At 33.8% G+C, this 26,541-nt stretch overlaps 2 protein-coding genes across 17 annotated transcripts; one reads left to right on the top strand and one right to left on the bottom strand.

Moving 5' to 3' along the window:
• Positions 1–2,290: 2,290 nt before the first annotated feature.
• On the top strand, positions 2,291–6,420 carry LOC129294331 (uncharacterized). 13 transcript variants are annotated; one of them, XM_054932598.1, is made up of 7 exons: positions 2,291–2,396; positions 2,560–2,671; positions 2,862–3,004; positions 3,367–3,470; positions 3,572–4,406; positions 5,488–6,027; positions 6,132–6,420. In XM_054932598.1, the coding sequence occupies exons 3-7, from the start codon at positions 2,930–2,932 to the stop codon at positions 6,240–6,242; spliced, it is 1,665 nt and encodes a 554-aa protein (XP_054788573.1). In that variant the 5' UTR covers positions 2,291–2,396; positions 2,560–2,671; positions 2,862–2,929; the 3' UTR covers positions 6,243–6,420. The 13 variants fall into 13 exon arrangements, with proteins under 13 accessions (XP_054788573.1, XP_054788580.1, XP_054788577.1 ...); XM_054932607.1 differs by having other exon boundaries at positions 2,292–2,396; positions 2,862–2,984; XM_054932599.1 differs by having other exon boundaries at positions 2,331–2,396; positions 2,560–2,616.
• Positions 6,421–13,464: 7,044 nt separating this feature from the next.
• LOC129294326 (ARF guanine-nucleotide exchange factor GNOM-like) lies at positions 13,465–20,790 on the bottom strand. Of its 4 annotated transcripts, none has more exons than XM_054932589.1 (4): positions 20,626–20,790; positions 20,085–20,228; positions 18,269–19,027; positions 13,465–17,672 (listed from the first exon to the last, which is right to left on the bottom strand). In XM_054932589.1, exons 3-4 carry the CDS (start codon positions 19,007–19,009, stop codon positions 14,037–14,039), a joined length of 4,377 nt encoding a protein of 1,458 aa, XP_054788564.1. In that variant the 5' UTR covers positions 19,010–19,027; positions 20,085–20,228; positions 20,626–20,790; the 3' UTR covers positions 13,465–14,036. The 4 variants fall into 4 exon arrangements, with proteins under 4 accessions (XP_054788564.1, XP_054788565.1, XP_054788562.1 ...); XM_054932590.1 differs by having other exon boundaries at positions 18,269–19,023; XM_054932587.1 differs by lacking the exon at positions 20,085–20,228.
• Between the last annotated feature and the right edge of the window lie 5,751 nt (positions 20,791–26,541).

The raw sequence follows: 26,541 nt of genomic DNA, 5'->3' as shown, positions 1-26,541 counted from the left end.
AAACAAAAAAACAAACCAATTTTTTTGGCCAGCAAAGAATAAACCAATTTCTAGATATACATGACAAACTTTCTTTTATTTTAATACATTAAAATTGACATGTACATCAATTCTCTCTAATTTTTTGATAGCTCCATTGCAGTAGATAAATACTCACTTCGTCATAAATTATAGGAAATTTTTAAAAGAATTTTTTATCCCAAATATAAGAAACTTTGAGTATGTTAAAATTTTATTAAATACATTAATTTAATATTATTTTTTTATTTATAATTAATTTTTATTTCTTCTCTTTTCAATATATTAAATAGTAGGTATTTTTGAAAGTTTATATTTTTATTTTAAAAAGATAAAATTATTAGGTGTATTTAATAAAATTTATTGATATATAAAATTTTATCTAAAAATATTTTATAATTTAAAATAAAAAGAATAGTATGCCAAGAGTTTGTTTGTAAGGCCATGTTGGCCCTTTGAGTTGTGGTGGGGTGACCCTTGCATGCATGTTCTGTCTTTTTCCTTTTTCTTTTAAAAATTTACCAAGCATGGTTTTTTTTTTTGGCATGGGAAGGAAGTTATATTTTTTTTTCAAAACATTAAATTATAAAAAAAATCAATATTTTTATTTTTTTTATCCTCTTCTAACATTTCACTAAATAATTATAGTTCAAAGATATTAAATAACACACTTGATACTTTACTAATGCAATAAGACATTGATCATTGCAAAATTTTTTTATACGTGTAATTAATTTGGTCACATGCAAATAAATTTATACACAAAAGACCTAAAGATGATGAAAAAAATAATAAGACTTCTTTAAGAACAACAAATGTTGTATTCCAAGGGATGTTTAAGAAAAGAGAACATTGAAAATGGATTATAATTTTTTTTATTATACCTTACACAAAATTAATTATAATTATGTCATTCGCATTTATTATTTATTCAATTAGTGGCAAATAAATGTAATCCAACTAAAGACCATACTTAAAAAAAAGAAATAAATAACATATTAATGTTATTAATTTCAAATACATAATATGTAACAAAAGATTAGTAGGTCAGGATAGAGCAAGAAAAATGAGTTAGGCCCACAAGTTGGCCCATTCAACCTGTCATTTTTCATAGGTTAGATTGAAAGAATTAAGCCATTTTCTTAAACAAGCTGGGCTAAAATGGGCTGACTTGTGGGCTAGCTTATTTTTTTTAAAGAATAATTTATTTTTTTTAATTATAATATATCTTCTTATAAATCTATAACGATGATAATATTTTTTAAATTTATAATTTATAAGTCTCAAATATGGTCTTTACATTTGAAAAATAATGTAAATTTTTCTTACAATTTGCAAATGAAATTTTTATTATAGTTTCTAAATTAATTATTTATTAGTTTTTATAGAAATATTTTGAATATATATTATTTATTAATTTCATAAGATCTATTGATTGAAATCACAAATATAAATTCGTTGAGAAAAATAATATGAGAAAAATCATTGTCTATATATATAATATATCGATTATAAATTTTAAATTATTTTAAAAAAATTAAATTACATTTTGTAAGTTGACCCGCGGGCTCACTAGCCAGTCAATGTGCGGGTTGGGTTGAATTTTTTTAACCCGTTTATCTTAGTGGGCTAGCTTAACTCAACTCACTAAAACTCTAACTTGTGCGGGTTGTTCCACAACCCATTTGTATAGCTTTAGGTTAGGACACTAGTTTCTTTAAAATAAAAAAAACATTAGGTCACGTGTGAGTTTATTGTATAAGAAAGTAACTTTAAAAATATATGTAAATTAATAATTAAATAATATCTAGCTTGTGCATTAGAAGGGTTGGGGCACTAGCTTTTTAAAAGGATTTTATGAAAACCATATCACTTATTGAGCACAACTTTTTTTAAAGACACCCATTTTCTGACACATCAAGAATATTAGAGACATCATCATGAAAGATTAGGTGATAACTTTTGATCATATTTATAAAGAAGTTAACAGATATGCCGATTTGTTGGCCTGTCAATCTTCTTAGGATAACTTAAATATTAGAATTCTTAATAATTCATCACCTAATTGTAAAAACTTTATAATTTTAGATATAACTTGATGTTGTCTCTTTTGTATGATTATACCGTATTCTTGTATTAAGAAAATAAGAAAAGTGGGAAAAAGTAGCTTGTTTTTTGCTGGTACTGTGGGATGCGAGTGGTGTTGTTTCTTAGTGAGTGGTCTCAAGAGCCAATGAACAGAGGACCAGTGGGTGGATTCTAAAGCACGGCGCGCATTTAAAGGTGGAAAAACAAAGTGAAAAGGAGAGACATAAAAGAAAGAATTTAGACATCGTTAACGGTGAGAGGTTGCTCGCCCTTAATTGTTCAATTTCAAGGTAATGCCATACTCACCTCACTTCTGCTCATGGAGTGGGCTGAAAAATCTGTGTACGCCGTCCCCCCCTCCCCCCCTCTTATTATCATCATCCTTCTCCCTGCTCTCCCAACATTTTTGCTTTCACTCATCTTCTCTCTTTTTTCTTGTTGGCAATTTCCCAGTGATTAAAGCTACAACGAATTGCAATTGAAGGTATCACTCCTCGTATGCCGAAAACGGTAATGGAAATCTATTCCCTAGATTCATTTCTAGTAATCTCTTAGTAATCTCGAGGTAAGATGTGTTACTTCAATTATTTCTTTGTTTGTTTGTTTTTTTGGAAAAGAAGTTGCCTTGTTCTTGGAAATCTATTTCTCTGTCTCTGTTTAGCTTATGTCCCTTTTATTTCTTTTTATTTTACTGAGTTCCGTAAGGTCTCTGCACTACCTGCTTAAGCCTTTTTTTTTTTTTTTAAATTATCCAGTGTGACCATCCAAAAGGCATGCACTAGCTTGATTGTGTGGTGCACATTGAAACTCTGATTTGGCTTGTATGCCTTTTCACTTGAACATGCAGCTTTTATTAGCACCTGGGGGAATTGTTGGAGGTGGAATCTGCTTTCGATGTGTATATATATTTGCTTCCCATACTATTACCTCATTCCTAACTTCGTTTCCAGTTTAAAGTTCTTCACTTGCCTATTAGGCCAAGAACAAAATAGAGCCTATCATTAGTCTTTCTAAACTTGTGTCTAGGGGCAAACATAAATTCATTGGTTTTACATCGTTGATCAAGTCATCAGACACGTTGGGCATGTCATTTGGAAATCCAAATTAAAAATTAACCTGAAAGTGCATTCGTTGTGATGATGAATAAGTGCAGCATTATTTTGTATCTTGAATATCATATACAAAATAAATAATTGGCAACGAAAGTAAAAATTTAGGGAGTTTTATTTCAACCTCTGCTAACTGAATAAGTAAATTCAGGACATTTTCCGTTTAGATGATCAATTCTTCTGGCAAGCAAGGAGGTTCCATCAGTTCTTTAGCAAACCAGTCGACTCTTCAAAAAAAATAAACTGGGTTGTAATGTAAGGACATTGTTTCTATGGCCACTTTCATTAATTAAAAGATGTACACGGAATAATTTGTCGTAATATATCTGTCTGAAATCTTAAATCAAATGTTACAGGGAGAAGATTAGTCATGCTTGCTTGGAGGCTTCTCAAGACCCTGTTAAAGCATCCAAATTCTTTTTTGTTCCTGAAAAACTAGGAGATATATTCTTAGTCTTGATAAGAATTGGCATACTTGTCTGCCTCATTGCATCTGTTTCACTTGCTGTTCACTCGTCATTTTCTAGACCGGCTGGGTGGTTCCCATTACCAGACCATTTACATGCCTTCCAGAATTCTTCAGACATGGATAGGAGACCCACTAATGTCTCAAATATTTTATTTGGCATTGGTGGTTCGGCAAAGACATGGCATAGCCGCAGCTGTTACAGTAATCTTTGGTGGAATCCAAACACCTCTAGAGGTTTTGTGTGGCTTGACGAGAATCCTGGATTTGATTATTTGCATCCAAAAGTGTTAATCCCACATCAAATCTCTAAGGACTGGTCTCGATTCAAGTACTTGCACTCACAGTCTGCAGTTCGGATAGCTCGGATAGTTTATGAAAGCTTTAAACTTGGATTGCCAAATGTGAGGTGGTTTGTAATGGGAGATGACGATACAGTGTTTTTCACAGAGAACTTAGTTACAGTGTTAGGAAAATATGATCATAATCAAATGTATTATATTGGTGGAAATTCTGAGAGTGTGGAACAAGATGTGATGCATGCTTATGACATGGCTTTTGGCGGCGGCGGACTTGCAGTTAGTTATGCATTAGCAGCTCAACTAGCCAAAATATTAGATGGTTGTCTCAACAGATACTACTATTTCTATGGTTCTGATCAAAGGATCTGGGCTTGTGTGAGCGAAATTGGCGTGCCTCTTACAAAAGAAAGTGGGTTCCATCAGGTACACTTCATTTCCACTTTTCTCCCGAGTATTTAGCGTGCGTACACACACACACACACAGTTTGGTAGCATAGAATATTATGTTCCTATTTTAAATTTGGAAGTTGAAACGGTTTCTTTATGCCTCCATGTTGAGATCAGTAGAGATGCAAGTGAGAGGTAAGAGTTTATGCATGCTCTCTCGCTAAGAGAACCATGCAATGGCTTACCTTTTTATGCTTTATGCCTTTTCCCCGTTGGAAAAGAAGTTCGAGAGGAAAAACTTAGCTGGGTTTGGACTGTAGAAATGTTCTTACACTGCTGGCTTTATGCCTTGCTTGAAGCAATGTTTAAATGAGGATGTTATGGTAGGTGGCTATAATAAATTTATTAAGAGGGAAGAGAGGAGCACTGAGGACGTTCCTGTGCATGCTAGAAAAAGAACCAGCAAGAATGTAGTTGGCATTGTTGAAATACGAAAATGCTATTCAATGTCTTATAAAATCTTGTTTTGTCATGAACGAAAGCTTTGTTTAAGAAATGGATACTATATTCTTTATAATCTTTCTAGATGGCTTGTGGTGGTGTTTAAGGCTAGCGGTAGGGGCTGTGCAGTCACTGTCCTTGCTATTTCAAGTTCCACCCTATTTTATGTGGCCTCTCTGCGAAGGTGCTAAATTTGAAGTTTAATTTGCTCCTTTTGCTTGAAGTCATGATCCTTGTGGGAAGCAGGGGCTCCTACCTGCTCAATGGGTCATGTATTTGTTTAATGCTTATTACTGGTGCTAATAAACTAATATGTATCACCTTTCCTCATATTGGATCCAGTCAGTGAAAGGTTAAAAGAGGATTTGACACCATGCGAAGGTCAGTTGTCATGATTCACACTGATTAAGAACTTGTGGAAGAAAACTTGGATTTTAATTAGCATATGCTGAATAGTACATTCATGTTCACTAGACGTACCTGACAGCGAGGTCAAGGACAATGTATCTTCTCTTCATGCTTGACGGATATGAAGTCTTCGAAATAGTGCCTATTTTTTCTGTCTTTCGTCAGTAGGTTTCGAAATATTTTTGTTACCTTATCCTTTTTCTTTCAGCTTGACATAAGAGGGGATCCATATGGTGTTTTAGCAGCACACCCGGTGGCACCACTAGTGTCTCTCCACCATCTTGACTCCTTAAGTCCATTGTTTCCCAACCAGACTCGGAGAGATTCCTTGGACAGCCTCATTCGGGCATACCGCGTCGACCCGGCTCGGATACTACAGCAAAGTTTTTGCTATGATCATAAAAGGAAATGGTCAATATCCATCTCGTGGGGTTACACAGTTCAAATTTACCCAACAATGTTGACGGCTAAGGATTTGCAGACACCATTGCAGACATTTCGGACATGGCGAAGTTGGAGCGATGGTCCCTTCACTTTCAACACTCGGCCTATGAGCTCTGACCCATGCCAAGAGCCAGTCAGATATTTCCTGGATCAGATTGAAGAGGTTGGTAGCAGTGGGAGTTTCACTAGCTACAAGAGATCTGCAGACAAGGATCGCAAATGCTTGAAACCAAACACAGTTAATGTGGAAGTTCAGATAATCAGAGTTTCTGCCTTGAAGCTGGACCCGGAATATTGGAAGAGTGTCTCTCTCTCTCTCTCTGTCTCTCTCTCTGCGTGTCTTTCGTTAATTAAACTCTTCATATCTTTCGGGTTTATATAAATGATACTATTTTTGCTGTACTGAAGCAGGCTCCGAGAAGGCAGTGCTGTCAAATTATGGATGGGGGAAGCACCAGGGATGACGGTATGAGGATCAGGATAAGGAAGTGTAGACCTCGAGAGATAATTACTTTTTAAGGATCCTCTGCTTTTTTCTGGGAGGTATAGTAATAAGTAAATTATTGTTACTCGGTCTTGTACGTCTGCCCACCGACATTTTCTTCTATGTAATTACTAAATACGTACTAAATCCTCAAAATAATTATGGCGTCTGCTCTGCTTGGTAAAATACTTTGAACGATTATCACTCCAGAAATTGCCTTCTAACGTACATACCATTCGACATTCGTAATTTGTCTTCATACAATTTTATTCATTAGCAAAAATGTTACGAATCTTTTACCTACAAAATATATTACAGATTACAAAAAATATTACAGATTACTGTCAAAACCATAAAAAGTACAATGGTTGATTTAATATTACAGATTACAAAAAATATTACGGATTACTGTCAAAACCATAAAAAGTACAATGGTTGATTTGTGCTCATAAAACACCCTGCCAAAGAAGTCCAATTCTATCCCTGTTATTCAGAGTGATGGCAACCAATAAATCCAGGCAGAAAACTGCAGTGTCTTCATCATCAGATACGCTGTTCCCATTCTGAGGTAGCCCTGCAGCACTTATGAGAGCTTTTGTGAGCTGCAACGGAGATTCAGCTTTAGAAATTTACTCTCAGTGAATATGCTGTCAATGTGACATTTCTGGATTGTCTCTAGGCAGTGGTGATTAGAGCCGCTAATTCAGGCAAAATCCAAACCTACTTGAAAAAAATTAGAGTCGAGCTTGGCTAAATGAGTTTTTTTAACAAAGTATGATACCTTAAGCTTAATTTGAATAAGCCTGATTTAAATTGAGCCCGACCTTTAAAATTTTCAACTCTATGTATATAGAGTTGGTAATTTTGGCTAAGCCTAACAAACTAGCCCGAATCCAACCAAAAAAAGTTAGAGTTGGATTTGACTATATGGGTCTGAAATGGTAGGATACTTTAAGCTCGATCTGAATGAGCCTAACCTGAATTGAGCTCAACCCAAATACACCTGACCTATTCGAATTATCGGCTCTAGTGTTGATGAGCAATAAGTTGCTCTTAAGTCAGTTCTAACTTCAGCTCTTCAGCCCCAAGATATTATAGTTGACTAAGCCTACTCATCAATCATGAGGATCTCTTTGGCATACTAGGTGGAAGATGAATTGACAATAAAAAAAATTTGCATTTTAAGGTTATAATAAGGACTAGAGAGAGTAGTTGTTAACTTATTAATATTATTTAAAAAAGAAAATTTTCATTTTATCTTTATTAGAAAGATGAATATCTTATCACTTGCAAAGATGAAACTTCAAGATCACAAATTGATTTCCGTTTGATAAGAAACACAGATAGAAGATTTATGAGAATGTCATAATGACACAACACAGGGTCATTGTCCTTAATATGCACCTTAGAAGCATGGGTATGCTGGCGTGTTCGTGTTGGATACATATCCAACATCGACACGCGTTTAGGACGTGAAAATGGTGCGTCCATTTTCCTAATTTTTGGCGATGCGTGCTGAGATAGGAAGACACGGGTCGGACGCGAGCAGATATGAAACTTTTCTTTTTTTGCTTCTTTTTTACTCACTCCTACCCCCAGAAACTAAATGCCCTAAGATTCCCAACTCTAGTTGTCCCCTTTCTTGCATATGCTTTGCTCTGTCGCGCGCTCCCTCATCATCCTTATTCAACAGTGCTTCTTTAGTTATGGCCGTCTGAGCTCTGTCTCAATGTCTCTCTAGTCTTCACTTTGAGGTTCGAATTCGACCCACAGTCTTCACTCTGACTCACGGTGGGTCTTGGTAAGTTGATCTTTTTCATCTTCTTCTCTTAGTGAACCTTCCCTTTAAATTTTGGCTGGGTATTGTTGAACGTTATCGTTCTGCTTCTTGCAGTTCTTGCATTTTCCTTCATTGTGACTAATCTTGATGGAAGCTTTCATGTTCCTGGTCGAGCTTATGATGAGTATAATCATGAGGGTTTCTCTAGTTGGCTCAAAAACCATGTTACAAGTCTTGAATCATTTTTGGCTATTATGAGAATGTTTTTGGTTGTATTATGCGCTCTCAATTATTATTGCTTACTAATTACTGCTGAACCCGAGAGAACTTCTTGGTCCGTTTCCCAATTTGAAAATGGCTGACTTATTGACATATTTGAGAATGCTAAAATTTTGAGAACGCTGAATTATTGATTTATTTTATTTTTTATTTGCATGGATTATTTTACTAAGTTGAACATTGATTTATTTTAAATTTTTATTAGCTCTCTTCATGTTAAAATTGCAAGAAATTGTTTACAATTTTTCAATAGAAATTAAATTTGTAATGGCTTCTAATTCTAGACCCAATAGTGGTTCAAGAAATGTGGATTCTCGGTTTCAATCTAGTAATGAAAGATAGAAAGAGAGTACTCCTTTGTGGGCTTATGTAACTTTGGTTTCTCAAGAAAATGAAGGGGAAGGTGGGAATAGAATTTGGAAGTGTAACTATTGTAATAACTAATATAATGGCTCTTATTCTAGAGTTAAATTTCATTTGTTGAGGACTTCTAAAAGGGGTATTGCTATATGCTCGACAGTTAATAACAGTTGTTTAGGTGAAATGCAAAAAGTTTAAAAGGAGGTTGAGAATAGAACAAAACTAAAACAAGTATCATTGCCAACTCCAATTGAGAGTTTATCCCCTTTATGTCAAAGGGGTTCTACTCCTATTCAAAGTGAACACAATTAAGAAAAAAGGAGGGCAACAAATACAATAGAAAGATCTTTCCAACAAAGAGCTAGAGAGAATTTAACTGTTAAAATTGCTAGAATGTTCTATTCAGCTGGCTTGTCTTTCGATTTGGCATGTAAACCATATTTTATTAGTGTATTTTAATATGCTGCCAATAATGAAATTTTTGGTTTTAAGCCTCTTGGATATAATGCACTAAGATCCATTTTGTTGCAAAAAGAAAGGGCCAATATTCAAAGGCAACTTGAATTAATCAAAGGGACTTGGAATCATAAGGTGATAAGTATAGTTATAGATAGTTGGATAGATGTACAAAGAAGGCCATTAATTAATTTTATGGCTGTAAGTGATGGAAGTCCTATGTTTTTTTAAGGCAATTGATGCAACTAATGAGTATAAAGACAAATTTTACATGGTTGACTTGATAAAGAAAGTAGTTAAAGAAGTAGCGTCTTATAAGGTTATCCAAGTAATCACTAATAATGCATTTGTTTGTAAATTTGTTGGTAAGATGGTGGAAGATGAATATCTTCACATCTTTTGGACACCATGTGTGGTGCATATACTTAATCTTGCCTTAAAGAATATATGTGCAGCAAAAAAAACACAGGTAAATGAAATTGTTTATGAAGAATGTCATTGGATCACTGAGGTGAGGGATGATGCAATCTTCATCCGAACATTTATCATGAATCATTCTATGGGATTGGCCATGTTTAATGAATTTGTGCCATTAAAGTTTCTTTCCATAGCCAAAACAAGATTTGCATGAACAATTGTGATGTCGAAGAGATTTAAATTTCTCTTTGTACATTGGTTATTAGTGAATAATGGAATGCTTATAAAGATGATGATGTTGGAAAGGTTGCTACTGTTAAAGACATAATTCTTAATGATATTTGGTGGGAGAAGGTTGATTATATTCTCTCTTTTACTAAACCAATTTATGATGTGTTGAGATTTGCTAACACAGATAGACCTACACTTCATTTGATTTATGAGATGTGGGATTCAATGATAGAACAAATCAAGGAATCAATTTGTAAGCATGAGAGAAAATTACTTTTTGAGTACTCTTCATTTTATAAAGTTGTTTATAACATCATCATTGATCATTAGACAAAGAGTGCCACTCTATTACATTGTCTTGCCTACTCATTAAATCCTAAGTGTTATTCTTATTTTTGTTCATGAAATTCTTTCCTTTACCATTTTTACATCACAACTCCAATTGATGTTACTATATTATTATAGGTATCATACAACACAATAGCTTGAAGGTGCACTAAATAGAGTCTCTCTACATAAAGATGCTGAAGTATCAACTGAGAAAAAAAAAGTGCCTTAGAAGGATGTTTCCAGATGAAGAAGAGAGAAAATTAGTTACGAATGAGTTTTCAAAGTTTTCTGGATGTTTAGATGAGTTCTCTTTTGTTGATTCCATACAAGATAGATGGATATTAAAGCTTAAAGTTTGGTGGAGCAATCATGGTGTCGATACTCCTAAACTTCAAGAGACTGCATTGAAACTTCTCAATCAACTATGCTTATCATCTTGTTGTGAAAGAAATTGGAACATTTACTCTTTTGTTCATTCACTAAAGAGAAACAAGATGCTTGCAAAAAGAGTAGAGAATTTAGTTTTTATTCATTCAAATCTTCATCTTCTTTCAAAAAAGAGTGAGAAGTATTTCACTGGAAAAAGTAGATTGTGGGATATTAATGGAGATTGTTGGAAAATAAATGATGCTGAAAGTCTTGAAGTTGTAAGTTTATCTCTAGATGAGCCAATTTTTGAGAGAGAACTTATAGGAGAGAGTAGTAGTGTCAATGAAGATGGAGAAGCTTAGAATTAATTTAAATTCATCATTATCTTTTACCATTTGGTAGTGCTTAAGTGCTTATTGTATTGTATTTTGTGATGGCATTATATATTTTGAAATTGTATTTTTGGACATCCAATATTTAATTGTTTATATAGTTGTACTTGTATTCTAAAATTTTGGAAAAAAATTGTCGCGTCTGCGTATTGTATTGTACCCAATACTCATACCCGTATCGATGCTTCTTAAATGTGCACATTACAACTAAAAATCAAAAGTTTCAATAAGTGATAATTTGATGATTAGGCTGTGGTAGTTAAAAGGTGAGAAGCGAGAAATTTTCAAGTGGAATCTTTTGATTGAAGGAATTTAGAAGTTCTAAGGAAGTGCTAACATTTGATAGGAGAATATGGCTAACAAAGTAAGGAAAGTTGTTGAAGAAGTTTTAGGAGAATTAAAAGATTTTGGTATGAGAGATGAGAAGTCTTAGTGGTGGAATAATAGTGTATAGAAAAAAATTAAATATAAGAAGGAGTGTTTTAAAGTTATTCATTTGTGCAATAATGATAAAAATTGGGAAATGTATCGTATAGCTAAAAAGGAAACTAAGAAAGTTGTAAGTGAATATCATTCTAAAGAATTTGAAGATTTTTACAATGGTCTTGGGACAAAAGATAAAGAACGAAAAATTTATAAGATTGCTAAAAATAAGGAAAGAAAATTAAGAGATTTGGAATATGTAAGGTATATAAAGGATGAAGAGTTTTGATCACAGATAGTGATATGAAAAATAGATAGGAGACCTGTTTTTTCAAACTTTTCAATGATGGAGGGAGTTTGTCTAATAACTTGGAGGATTCAGTAACTTATAAAGGAGAACAAAATTTATCATTCTATTAAAGAATATATGTTAGTGAAGTAAAGGAAGCTCTTAAGAAAATGGCAAATGGTAATGCTAATGGACCTCATTGTATTTCTATTGAAATGTAAAAATGTTTAGATGAAGAAGGGGTGCGGTGGCTAACTAATTTAATGAAATCTTATTGTCTAAGAAAATGCTAGATAATTGGAAGAGAAGCACCTTAATTCCTATTTACAAAAATAAAGAGGATATTTAGAATTGTGCTAATTATAGTAGGGTTAAACTTATTAGTCATGCAATGAAATTGTGGAAAAGAGTGATTGAGCATAAGTTGAAATTGAATACTAATATTTCTTAGGATTAGTTTGGCTTCATGTAAGGTAGGGTGACTATAGAAGCAATTTATCTATTAAGAAGATTAATGAAAAAGTATCGATGTAATGGCAAAGATTTACACATGGTTGTTAATGATTTGAGGAAAAAAAAATTTATGACTGTATATCAAAAGAAGTATTTTGAAAAGCCTTGAAAAAGAAGGGAGTCTTAGTTGCCTATATCAGAGCTCTACAAGATATATATATATATATATATATATATATAAGGGCAATAATTAATATAAGAATGTCTGACGGTAAAATAAAAGACTTTCTTATAAAGATTGAATTACATCATGAATCATTTTTGAATTCTTATTTATTTGATATAATCCTAGATGTTTTGATTGAGCATTTTCAAGGAAAAATCTCCAAATGCATGCTTTTCGAGAATGATATAGTTCTTATTGCGAAGACAAAAGAAAATATTAACTATAAACTTGGGTTATAAAGGAGGACATTAGACTCAAAAGATTTCTGTTTGAGTAGGAATAATATGAAATATTTGCATTGTAATTTTGATAAAAGATCAGCGAGTAGTAATTTGAAAGTGAAACTAGGAGATCAGATTATATTTCAAGTGAAAAAGTTTAGATATTTGAGAGTTATTTTTCGACATGATAATGATATTGCATATAGAATACAAGCTGAGTGATTTAATTACAGAAAGGTTAAAGGAGTTATTTATGATCGTAAGTTGCTTAATAAATTTTAAATTTTTTTTATCAAACTACTATAAGATTAATTATGTTATATTTTAGTGAATGTTAGGTCTTAACAGGATAACAAGAGTGTACAGTTGGAATAATATAGATAAGAATATTGAGATGGATGTGCAAGCATATATGTAAAGATAAAATTTAAAATGAGCATATATAAGAAAAAATGAGTGTAACACATATTAAGGAAAAAATGATATAAAATCATTTGAGATAGTTTAAATATATACAAAAAAAGATTGCATGAGACACCAGTGAGAAGAGTGAAACAAATAATTGAGCCTTATTAAGAAAGGTGAAATGAGGCCAAAGAAAACATTTATAGAAGTTGTTGACCAAAACTTTTTAATTAATAATATTTCTAAAAGCTTGGTAAATGATAGAATACAATGATATCGTACAATTCATATGGCTGACCTTATCTAGTAAGATAAGACTAGTTGTTGTCGATGTTGTTGTTGTACCCTTATTAAATGCTTGATATTAAAAAAATATGTATCTACTATACATAACCTTTCACTCTACTAAAAGAAAATTGTAAAAGAATAAAACTGAAAAAAAAAAAAAGTTAATGATCCACCTTTTTACGCTTACCACCATGACTTGTATGTAGAAAAGAAGGTAGCATCTCTTTTTTATATTTTGATGTGATTATATTCCGCCTTCAATGTATCGAGAGATCCATACTGATAGTTGAACCAACTTGGGAGACGTCATTGTGAAGCTCAAAGGAAGAAAATCAAAAGAACGAAATCCGCGAGTGCTTGGGCATTCAAATATATACTTAATAATACTTTGAATACATTTGTTGTTTGCATCATACCCGCTTAAAGTACGTCTCGCATCTAAAGAGAACAAATTCAAGTTCTGTACAATTTAGCAAAGAGAATAGTTCTAAGAAATTTGCAGTTCACTGGCCCGAGATGGAGCCACTGGGACCTTACTAAAGTAAGCACTCTAAAGGTTCTCAAACTATAACATATATATATATATATATATATATATATATATCCATCAAAAATTACACCAGTATCGAGCATCCTGGGGCAAATAAGAGAGAGAATACCAAGGACAGCATCGTCAGATTCAACAAGACCAACACTCTACCAACAAATCTGTTCTATCGCATCCTGCATAATCAACATGAGATTCAGCAATACCGAACTATAACCAGAAGTCTGACCTATCATATTTTGCATACTTAATCAGAGAACCCCAGACAACCTCCAACAAGAAAACTATGAACGACTGAGATCATGGGTTCATAGGAACACATCGCAAAGCCAAAGTCAATCAACCGCAGCACAGCAACAATAATTAACCAATACCGACACCGTCTTGGCCAGTGGTTTCTTTTGAAGGCACAGAAACATTTTCACCAGGCCTCAAATCTCCAGCTGTTTCACCCTTTATGTACTGCAAATGCTCTGAATTCTGCTCAGGGAAAACCTCAGACTGTAACGTTGGATCAATATTATTCACATGCTGCCATGTCAATTCCCACAAACTATTGCCACTCAAAACACTGCTCTGCACTAATATGCCCCCTGATTTCATAACAAGCAAAGTATTTTTGAGAAGCTCAGGCACAAGTTCTTGAAGCTTCTCGCTTCTCCTTCCCCTAATTTTTACCTTCATATATTTTTCCATTCGGCCAAGTACAGCCAACCACAGCTTGGTGAAGGCTGTCGACTGCGATAAATCTTGGAATAACTGGAGGAAAACCTTAGACAATAGCTTCAAGGCAAGGATAAGTGTGCCTTCCATGTTCCTGTAGTCCTTCTGGGACTGTACCTGTGCAATTTCAAGCAGATCATTAAGAACAGGGAAGATCACTAGATCAAAACACTGTAACCACAAACCATGAGCAAGATCAATGTCAACAGCTCCACCCAAGCACTTCTGCAGAGAAAACAAAGCATGATTTCTAACCTCCTCTCTCTGCTCTAAACATAACTTTTTCAGCCCCTGTACTAGCCTCAGCCACATGTCCCCAATATCCTGCAACATTTTAGACACTTGCTCTACCTCCATTGCTTGTTTAGCGTCACTGGCCCACTTTGCTAAACAATTGACAGAAGCTGACATAAGATCAAGTGCCCGTATAGATCTCTCAGACTGTCCAACACGTGATTCAGCAAACTGCCTTGCAGCATCTACACAAAGAACATAATTAGCAGGTAGCAAATGGGCTCCATCAGACATTATGAACAATAATGCATCGAACCCAGCCTCAGATGCCTCTGGATGCCTGGCTGTGATGGATAGTAGTGATGCAATTGTGCGCCATCCTAACTGAGATCTGATATGAGATGCATTTGACTTCACAAGGCGACCAACTTCCTGTGTGATCTGCTCACAGTAGGCATCAGCAACTCGAGCATCAAGCTTCAAGACAAGTTGCAATGACCTAAGGAGTTCATCAGCAATATTCTCTTTGTATGGAAGCAATCGCTGGCAAATCCTTAAAAGTCCAGAAACCGCCTTCTCAACCAGCGCACAAGGCATCACACTTGACTGTACAATGGTTGACATGTGCTCATAAACACCCTGCCAAAGAAGTCCAATTCTATCCCTGTTATTCAGAGTGACGGCAACCAATAAATCTAGGCAGAAAACTGCAGTATCTTCATCATCAGATACGCTGTTCCCTTTCTGAGGCCGCCCTGCAGCACTTATGAGAGCTTTAGTGAGCTGCAACAGAGATTCAGCTTGTAGAAATTTACTCTCAGTGAATATGCTGTCAATGTGACATTTCTGGATTGTCTCTAGGCAGTGCTGATGAGCAACAAGTCGCTCTTCAGTCGGTTCTGACTTTGGCTCTTCAGTCCCAAGATATAACAGTTGACTAAACCTGCTCATCAATCCTGAGGATCTCTTTGGCGTACTGGATGGAAGGTGAGTTGACAATAAAGAATTTGCATTAGGCTTTGCATGCCCCATTTCTGCAGAAAGCTCCTCCGCCGCATCACTGGCCATACATGCAGGAAGAAGGCCTAACTTGTGCAATCGTAAGATGCAATCCATAATATTCCGCCATCCAGTACGAATACAATCACCATACCTGTTTGCAATGGTGAAAACTGTCTCAGTTGCCATTCTTGCTTTTATGTCATCTCCAAAGGCCAGGACTGGTTCATCATCCAATGATGGGTCCATGATAGCAATGAACTTACAGAGAGACACAACCAGATCATCCAGTACATTGTCAAGATGGTAGTAAGCCGAAATCCTGGCAACAATTAAGAATCCATCCACACATGTCTGGTACACCTCTTCATGTTCAGCATTATCAAATACCACAGAAAGGGCAGCAATTGTTGGGCCAGATAAAATAGCAAACATATCATGATCAAGATATGATCTTGAATCAGACACAATGAATGGAGCAATTTTCCTTGACTTCTGCATTAGATAAATCCAATGGCTTGGGGTAATTTCAGGAAATCCAACACCTTGTTCGGGGGTTGTGCGAATCTCGTTCTTACAAATTGAATGGTAAAGGACTGATAGGAAATCTCGAGGTAGATCATTGCCACCATTTATTCGCCTATTATTCCGAATAAAATCCTCTTCTGTCATCTTCTTTTTGACTTGTACATTGTGTTGATCTGTATTGAGCATAATGATTGAATATGATAACAAGAGAGCAGCATCCTTGTTAGCAAGGATATGTGGTGACTGCTCATAATATCTCTCAGAGAAAGCTTCAAGAACTCTTTGTATTTTCTGTGATTCTCCAGGGAGTCTGAAAGTTTCCAAAAATAGACGCAGGGCATTGTCTAAAGTCATTTCTTCAAAATCAAATGTTCTAGCAAATTCGTGAAGAACCTGAACACAGAATTCATCATGATTTCCCAGAAAATCGCCAATGAGATTCTTGTCTAACCCAGTAGTGTATCTGAAAAAGCAAGCAACACTTTGAGGATCAAGTTTGTCAGGCAAAAGCTTTGTTCCTTGGAGGAACTCTAAACCTTTCTTAGGATCACAATTAAAGTGGTCAGCTCCGATCATCAATTTTCTCTTCAAGTACTTTCTTCGGCGGACAAAAGGAACCCAATGATTAGGATTACTGAAATTCTCACACTTCTCTGTCCAGAATGGAGTATACTCTTTAAGATTCAACTGAGAATTTTCTAAACTAACAGATCCAATGCCTATTCTTTCAGCCATTCCCTGCATAACAGCAATAAGACCATCCAAAGCAAGAATATGGATTGAAGATAATGGAGTGCTCACAGGAAATGCACTTTTTGACAACAAATTAGCTATATCTTCAAAGACATTACTGCAAGTTACGTCAGAGTCAAAGTTAGCATACATCTCCATCATGAATGATTTTTGCCTGCAGAAGTCAACAAGGGCCTCCATGACAACCTCCTGCTGCTGATATGAAGCTCCATATCTGCTTTGCGCAAGCCTTAAAATGACACAAGAAAAGAAGGCCTCTAGTTGTAATTTGAGTTCAGTGCGAAGATGGTGATACAGGTTGAGAACAATGCTGCACACCATTGAAAGTACCAGGGGGCTCATTGACAAACCAAATTGCATTAGATTACGAAATAACTCATCCTGAATTAAGCTCAGCAACTTGGGATGATGACAAAAGGAATGACCTCCCAATTCTATGGCTGAATTTATCAAAGTTAAGGCAAAAAGTGGCACATCTTCATCAAATGCTATTGTGTTTGATCTAGGACTCATTCCCATATGCTCAACAACATTTAACAATGAACACAAGAAGTGAAATATCTCCACCATGCAGCGAACCCCATATGGCTCAGACATGAGATGCAATTCATGCGGAACAGTCTCCTGGCCACCACTAGCAATAGTTGGGTTTTCATCAGCTGTTGTTGCAGAAACAACAGTTGCAGCACTGGAAGTAAAGCAGGCAGATAACGATTGACTATCATTTGCAGAATTAAAGTTCCCATTTCTCAAATCCCTAGTCTGCAAAATGTATCAAAAATATTCACATTCATGCATGTCCTAACCCTCAAAATGAAGTTTTTGCACTTGGAAAAATTTTTCCTTCAGAAGGACAACAGGCACATTCTCTTTAATAAGCATGCAAATTTATACATGCCAATATTTGTATTAATCCAATAGGACAAGCATTACCCCTAAATTACAATTATACATAAAAGACCAGTGGAGATTCTTTCCTTCTACTCTTTTATTGGAGGAGGGAGAAAGGAAGTTGGGAAGTGAGGTTTAAGTTCATGTTAGACATTAGTGATGTCAAATTTTGTGAGAATAATATTTTAAAGGAAACAACATAAACATCATTAATAGTATGGTAATAAGAGATTGGCCAAAACAGCAGGCAAAGATTAAATAAGTCAAGCAAGTTTTCCCCTTCAATGATTTATTATTTAGTAAGCTAACACCAATAAATGATAGCAAATCAACAGTTATAGCTCGTATAAGAACCTCCCCGTAGTTATTCTTTCAATTGTTTTTCCTCTGCAGAAGCTGACAAAATAATCACATGAAAGCAGTAAACACTGTAACGAAAAGGGACCGAGGAAACATGAATCCGATACCTCTTGAGTCAAAGCAGTTCTCCCATTTAGTAATGCATGGTCTGTGTTGCCAACATCTTGAAGATGAGAGAAAATGCACCTAACAAGTTCATGCATAGTGTAGCGTGCTATTCGCTGCAACAACTCACCTTTGGTTCCTGCTTGATGAACAATACGGAAACAAGTATTCACTATGGTACAAATATGCTGGTTACTCAGCATAACTGATGCTTTGCTTTTGACACATGCTAGGAGAACTTGTAGTATCTTCATTAATACCACTTCTTCTGATGCAGGATCAGTCACCTCAAATCTGCAACTTGTAACAGCATCAACCACCAAGTGCATGGTATCCCCAACATTGACAGTGTTTTGATCAATCACATCCAGGGTTAATATCTTGTAAACAGATGACAAAGCAACACCAGTAATTGGTGCACCAGTTTCATCTGATCGAATTACATCCAGAAAAGGCTGGAGATACAAGGCAGGGTTGATGGCATGCCACTGATTCCGCCACATAAAGATTTGCCTCCTTAATGCCTTCAAAGACTGAACAAGAGAGTGCTCCAACTGATTGTCATCTGACATATAATGGACTCCCCATCTAACATTTCTTCTCATAACCGCCAAAACAGCACCAATTTCTGCATTGATCATGCATGCTACAGTAGTTCTGTTAGGACATCCAGCATTACATTGTTCAGGTTCCTCCTCTATTGCATTAATAGCACTTTGAGTTTGCAATTTTAAATGCCCCATTTTGACAAACAGATCTGGCTGACATTAACCAACAAAAAGTTTATATGAAATGAATAATCAGGATAAACAAGGTTGAAAAAAAAAAGAACTGATAAAAAAAAATGCGATTAGAGCTTCCTCATATAAACAACTCTAATGAAGAAGGAATAAAAATAATCATTCAACTTGAATACAGTCAAAAAAAAAATGTGAAAAGGATAAACTACAACTCAAAGAATTAAACAGCATATAAATTATAAAGGTTGAATACAACAATACAACATATAAACAATAAACACACATAGCCATGCATGAATACACATGAGAAAATAAGCCTATTCCAAATTTGTACACACACAGCACAAGTGGGTCCAGATTTATCATTGATTCCCTTGGAAATCTATGCAAGTCCAAGATAAGCTACATGTAAATATGTAAGGTGACAAGACTATACATTTTCAGTTCAGTAGCTATAGTATAACTATTAAGCCTATCTTAAACATGATAATGTTCAAGCATTGGCCCAAAAAAAATGAAAAGAAAAGAAAAGAAAACTTGCGACGGAAATGCCTAGTCAAGAAAAATTAGCTTGGATTGAATTCCACCATGATCTCTATCACCCTTAACCCAAAGAGTTAAATTGTTAAACAATTTCACGCCTTGCCCTTAACATTGTCACAAAATGTCTTTGCCACAGAACTCACTAATGGCAAAGATTAACTATAAATATCATTTTTAACATCAAGCAGCATGATTAGTCTCCAACATCAGGTAAAATCCAGCTTTTCCATTACTTTGTTCGTTATAGTGTAGAATAAAAAATAAGGGGGTGAATTTAAGCAGGACAATCACTGATGTAGATGTCGGATATCAAAGGATACTGCCCACCGACTAGTACAAATCCGCTAGGCTTAAAAGTCATTTAAAGGCTCATTTCTGACCCTTAAGTGGCACTGTAGAAAAACAAATTCCACTGAATTTAAAACAGAAAAAATATACTTAAACAAAGAGAAGAGATTTGCACATTAGATGAATAGACAGAGGCATGCTTATATTACGCCCAAAATTTTTAAAATATGAATAGTTGATACGATACCCTTCGATTGATTCAGGCAACTCCTCCAAGTCACTGAAGAATAACAACATTTTTTGCCAGAAGAATGACAATTTAAACTCAAGCTTCTAAATTGTTATACACAATTAGAGCCATGTCATTTGCCAGATCACGCATCACCAATACCTTGAGAATTTTCCAAACAGATGATAATATAAAAGATATCAATAAACAGAATGCCTATACACAACAAATCCAACATTGCACAACAAAATAATCCAAAGCATGTGAGTCGCTAGCAATCAACATGAAGAGACCGTAAGTGTAACAGCAGATTACACACCGTTGAAGCGAAAAATAGTAGTATTTTTTTTTTAAAGTAAACTCGATCTTTATCAAAAGCATCGATATTCAAACGATTACACGACCAGATTCAAAGCCAAATTAGAATGGAAATTTAAAAACAAAACAAGAAACGGTGCGACGGCGTCCGACATAGGGTTGATAACCAAGCAGGGAACAGACGACGCGCGGAATAAATTCAAATCTAGATTCAAAGCCTGATTGAAAAAATCAATCTTACCGGATTTTGGGAGTGGACAAGGCCCTAGGGTTCGAACATTCTTCAATACTTCCCCGAGAACAACCACGCAGGGCGGACGACGGCGGACGGCGGACGGCGTCCGACGGCGAGCTCGACCAAATGTGGAATGATTGTTTGTCGACGAAAAAAAAAAAATGGATCCCTATTTCTTACCAGACGAGAGGGGTTATAATAATTTATAATTAAATTTAAGGAGGAGGAGGCTCCCCCGAATAATAAATTTTTCAGTATTTTATTTTTCTTATTTAAGTATAGTATTAAATTAGATTCGAACACTATCGTATCCAACTAGTAATTACAAGCACCTTTGAGATGTTTTTTATTTTTAGTACTTATCAACTCTTGCATCTAGCAAATACTATATACACTTCCATGCCAAATAATTTTTTTTTTCTTACTTCACTTAAACTTTCATTTATCCTAAGTATATTTTTAAAGCTTGTTTTTACTTTTTATTAAGAGAATGACAGCCCTTTAAAATAAAAAAAATAATAATTTGGTTCTATTGAATGGGATAATAACAGTGAGATCTAAGGGACTTATTTGATATTAAATTTTTATGTGAAATTATTTTAGTATCCCCTACAATTAATTTTATATGATTCATAAATTTGGTATAAATATTTACAATTTTGGTTCCACCAATGACAAATAATTTAGGAAATCATAACTTTCTATTAAAAATTTTCTTTAATTAAAAAAGTCTAACTAATTCATTATAGTTCACAAGTTTGATATAAATATTTATAAGTTTGGCTCTATCAATGACTAAAACGATTTAAAAAATTATAACTTTTATTAGCAAAATTTAATTTATTTTATATCATTTACAAATTTAGTGTAAATATTCATAAGTTTGGTTTTATTAATAACAAAAACAATTTAAAAAATTACAATTTTCTTAAACATAAATGGTACTAAAACAATTTTATGTAGAAATTTAATTTTAAAAAAATCTCTTGAGACTTTACTGCTACTATCATATTTTGCTAGATTAAATTGTCATTTTTCTATTTTAAAAGAATTTATTACTCATTCTCCCTTTTTTCTCTTCTCATGTTTTCAACATCCTTCCTTCAAAATTTTTCCAACAAATTGTACGAGAATAGAAAACATATAATTTTATAATTTAGTATATTATTCATTTCATTTATAATAGAAAACATTTATCTTTTTATTGTGTTGAGTTGGATAAGAAAAATAAAGCTAACTAGAAACATAAGGCATGTAAAAATAGATTCTAGCTTATTTTAATAAAAATCATAATTTTATACTTTAGTATATAATTGATATTTTAGATCTTGCTTGGTATGAAATAATGGACTGCGAAGGGATGGGAATGAATGAAAGAATGGCCATCTTGGATGCTTGGCGCATGGAAGAGCTCATTTGTAGTGATTTTCAATCCATCGGCAAGCCAGAGAAATGCCCCTCCACTTTTTAGAATAAAAATTTCTTGCCAGTGTATTGCAATAATTCACAAATTCCCATCTTGCCCATAATCGTCCACGTTAGTGCTCCACCAAAGCTACTTGAACTCCCCGTTGTTACGAGTTTGTCGTCGCTTCGTCAAATCTGCTCGTCCGTTCCCCTATTGCTCTCACTTGTCATCGCGTCCATGAATCTACTTGTTGTCGAATTTGCTCGTGTCACGTCTCCCTTGTCGCCGGGTCTCCCTAGCCGTTGCCTCCCTCAACTGTTGATGTTTCGCCAAACCATTGGATCACACCACCCCTCATTCGCATAGTGTTGGACCCTCTTCTTCCTTTTCAAATGATAAGACCAAGGGCATTATAATATTTTGTCATTATAATTACATATATTAAATAAAAAAATACACCACCATTATAATTAATAGTTTTTGGGCTCAATTTTAAACAAAAATTAAACCGAATTAAATTAATCAGTTCAACTAAACTTCATACATATTTGATTTTTTATTTGATCGGTTTGGTTTTCTAGGCAATTTGATTCTATTTAGTTCAAAGTTGGATCAAGTTTAAAAGGTTTAAATTTATTTTTTTGTTGATAATTTTTAATTATTAATTAGCACTGTTGATTAAAAAAACTCTTGAGCACAAGTGAGAAAAAGTATTTCTAGTATTTTTTTTTTTTTACCATAGTAGAATCATCAGCATGTTTTTAAAATTCATTCTCATTTCCATTCTTTTTTTTGTTCTCATTGTATCAAAAATCATTTTATTGTACCACGTGGGAGCTTACAACATTTTATCTATGCTATACAAGAAGGAACTTGAACACTTGCATCAAGAGATGGTGCTAGTTACTATCCACACGCTAGCACTGACAAGGTGCTGGATTGGCATATATGACATGTGAGTTATAGATTTGTTCATTAATCAAATGTTCATATAACAGATCCAAAACGATGACATCAAACAAATCAATCATGAACATCTACAAATAGCCATAATATAATGAAGGCGCGATATAACATGTAGAAAAATAAGGTAGAGAGGACACTTAATTTGTTGTTGTAATGTTTTGAGTTATTTATAATATTTTAGTTTCAATTAAAAAAAAAGATAGGGGAGACCGACGCAGAATAAGAAAGGGGAGCTAATCAAGATCACTGCTTTATGCTGTGAATCTGAGTTGGCAAGTTGCATGAGTTGGACTCAATAATTTATAGCTTCCGCGGGTTCCCACCTTTAAACTGAACTTGTTGCAAAATAACCTGCACGGTTTTTGTCTGGGCGTCGATTTTTCCGCTGTTCATGCTTTTTTGGATTTCATTGCAGATTAGAGCAGTCTTTATGGTCTTTACATGGATTTTTTCACAAAGATACTACAAACAGTAAAAGAAAATACCAAAATGCTCTATCATGGAAATTATTTTTCAAAATATTACATCTAAAACCGTTCTTGCATTGAATGATTTATAAAGTTGATGACACCATGAACGATTTCTTCAATATAGATAGTACCGAGTGTAATAAAACTTGTTCTTGATAGGAATGATTTCTAAATATCATTAGCTCCTATAGACTAAATTGAATGATTTGGTTGGTAATTTAGTAATCATTTAAATGAAAATGATGAGTAAACAATTGTGATTAATAGGATTAAGGAATTATTATAGGATGTATTAAATTTAAAACTATTAATAATGAATAAATGATTATTATGTTTATGATAATTAATAATAAATGATTAAGTTATATGTATGAAAAGTAAAAAATAATTTATCTCATAAATAGTGACTCATAGTGCCGCATCTTGTTCTCCTTTTTATACATTGTAGTTGTTGTTGTTGTTGTTGTTGTTCCCTTGATAGCCCACCATGTTCAGAAGTAGAAGTGTTGTATTCCGTCAAAAATAATGTGAGATTATTAAGTAAAGATGTGAATGATTCAAATTGAGCATAAGTGGGTGAATTGAAAAGAGATGATAATGGTGGTAGCATGTAATGGGACTCGAATTGAGTATAATTGAGAGAAGTGAAAAAGAGTGATGATAATGATGAGGATGTAATGAGATTGATTAAAATTTTGAGGCTCTTGTTTTCCTGCATTTTCATCTTCAATTGGGGGTTGGGTAAATAAGTAACTATCATGTTGCTTGCCCGATCTATCTCAAGAAATTTGTAGACGAGACAACTCGACTTTTAGTGGAGCAGGCTAAGGGTCCCTATTAAATTATTGTTCTCCATTGCAAGTAACATGTTATGTTGGTTTCAAGCAACTCTATCTTAATAATTAATGCAATAAGAACATTCTGAATGAGAATTAATCGTTAGAGTGCGTAACTCCTTTGTTATGTTAGTCTAAAATAAACAATAAGATATTAGATTAGAACACTTTTTTATAAAGAAAAAAGATGGTACTAGTGAAAGAATGTGAAAAACGAACTTACCGCATGCCCATTATCACTATTAATGCATTGGATCCATCATCAGATATGTCTCTAATACTATTGCCTGTATTCAGATACTCTTTCAAACTCATCAAATGTTGGAGGAGCATTAATAATAGTAAGTGATTATCTATCCCATACTTTAATGAATCACATGGAAAAAGCAAAGTAAAAAGAGAAAGCAGAGATTCTCGCAATTGACTTTCATTGAATAAAAAATTAATTTCGTGACTAAAAAATTATTCCTAGCCTAAATGAATTCTTCATAACCACAAACTCATTTCCAGTCTAAATGATTTTTGATGTAGTATTTTGATAAATACTTTTCACAATGCAACATTATGATAATTTCTTTTACTATTTATAGTAGATTAGTAAAAAAGCCTCTTTACATGTATTGACACAAGCTGCCTGTATACTAATTAAAATAGTATAGAAGAACACAAAATTCATTAATTATTAATATTGACTATACAAGTTAAATATTGTTATGAGCAACATTTTTTGGCCACATTGTTTACAAAATGTAATGATTTAAAATTTTATTAAAAATGATTTTTTTATTAATATAACGCTTGAACTATATGAAAAATGCAAGAAATGAATGGAAAAGAAGTAAAACAGTAAGGAATAGGTATTGGAAAAAAAGAAAAAAAAGTCAGATGTATTTTTAACATTATGTGCCTAAAATATTTAGTGAAATGAAGTTTGTAAGGTGTTGGTGGATATAAATGATACAGTGGATAGAGCTAGTAATATCAGTCAACCTATAACTTATGAGTTGGCTCACAATGAATTGTAGGTTTGGCGGGATGAGTTGGCATGACTCACATTTTTTGTTGGTTGAACTTTGCCAACCCACACAACCAGTAGCGGGTGGGGTTGGTAAGTTAGCAAACTAACTCGCAAGTAAAAAAAATATTTTTATAATTTTTATTATTTGTCACAATAAAAAAGTTCATATATTCCCCCTAAAAATTAATTATCCAAATAATAATAAAAGTCTTTCTAATTAAGACATGCTTATATCACCACTTAAGCATAAATTCATTTAATTTTGTGATCCTCTCATTCTCTAGTCTTTTACACGACTAATTAATATTATACATATATGAATTAATAAAAATGTTTTGTCTATCCTCTTTTCTCTTTATCCTGCTTTGGCATTTTTGCTACAGAATTCATGTCTCAATTTAAAATACCAATTCTTTTATTAAAAAAGAAAATAATGATGATTTAAACTCTGACTATTAGATTACTACTCATAATACATTCAGTTTATATTACCTAAACATTTTAATATCTTTGTATCTATTTTTTTATTTTATGTTCAAATTAAAATGATAATATAATATATAGTTAGCACTTCATAAATATGTTTAATTTTTTAAACAAAAAGGGCAAATAAACTTTTCTTATTTGCTAGCTTCGGTAGCATTATTTTGCAAACAATATAATTTAAATAAGTTATTACATGAATGAAGTAAAGTATAATAAAATATGTTATTCAATCTTATCTTGATTACATTCAGACTATATTATATCACTATTTAAATATATGAGCAGTGTGTTTTTAAATATAAGCGGGCTAACCCATCAACCCGCGGGTTAGCCCGCTACGGGTTCAAGTTATATGGTGTGGGCTAAGATCGCCCTGCATATAATTAAACCCATTTTCTTTAATCTAACCTGCAATTTTTTTGTGAGTTAGCGAGTTGAGCTCGCAGGCCCAACTCAAACACATAGCATGATCTTTATTGTTGTCTGGCCCCATAACCCCAAGCTCGCTAGCTTAATCCAGGACATTTAGCATTTGAAGGGCATAGTTAATGTTTTGAAACTTGGACCTGACGTTGAATCAAAAAAAGTAACGAGCTGACATTTTCATGGTTCAACTAGTTAGACCAATGGTCAAACCAGTGATATAAAAATTAAATAAAAATAATATTTGTATACATAAATATATAAAGAAAACAATAATTTATTGATGGTGCTTGGAATTTCGACATCAAAGACTAG

The sequence above is a fragment of the Prosopis cineraria genome, unplaced genomic scaffold (genome assembly GCF_029017545.1).
Source record: "Prosopis cineraria cultivar Desert tree isolate PC_DT_omini unplaced genomic scaffold, ASM2901754v1 PC15, whole genome shotgun sequence".
In the NCBI taxonomy this organism is placed as follows: domain Eukaryota; kingdom Viridiplantae; phylum Streptophyta; class Magnoliopsida; order Fabales; family Fabaceae; genus Prosopis; species Prosopis cineraria.
Note: the sequence above shows the minus strand (reverse complement) of the source record. Positions and strands in the feature narration are given on the sequence as shown.

Excerpts from the sequence above, each read along its gene's own strand:
- LOC129294331 (XM_054932598.1), top strand. The coding sequence starts at position 2,930 with ATGCCTTTTCACTTGAACATGCAGCTTTTATTAGCACCTGGGGGAATT. Across the intron at positions 3,005-3,366 it reads GTGGAATCTGCTTTCGATGT|GACATTTTCCGTTTAGATGA; the intron begins GTATATATATTT and ends AAGTAAATTCAG. Across the intron at positions 4,407-5,487 it reads AAGAAAGTGGGTTCCATCAG|CTTGACATAAGAGGGGATCC; the intron begins GTACACTTCATT and ends TTTTTCTTTCAG.
- LOC129294326 (XM_054932589.1), bottom strand. The coding sequence starts at position 19,009 with ATGGGGCATTTAAAATTGCAAACTCAAAGTGCTATTAATGCAATAGAG. Across the intron at positions 17,673-18,268 it reads GAACTGCTTTGACTCAAGAG|ACTAGGGATTTGAGAAATGG; the intron begins GTATCGGATTCA and ends TACATTTTGCAG.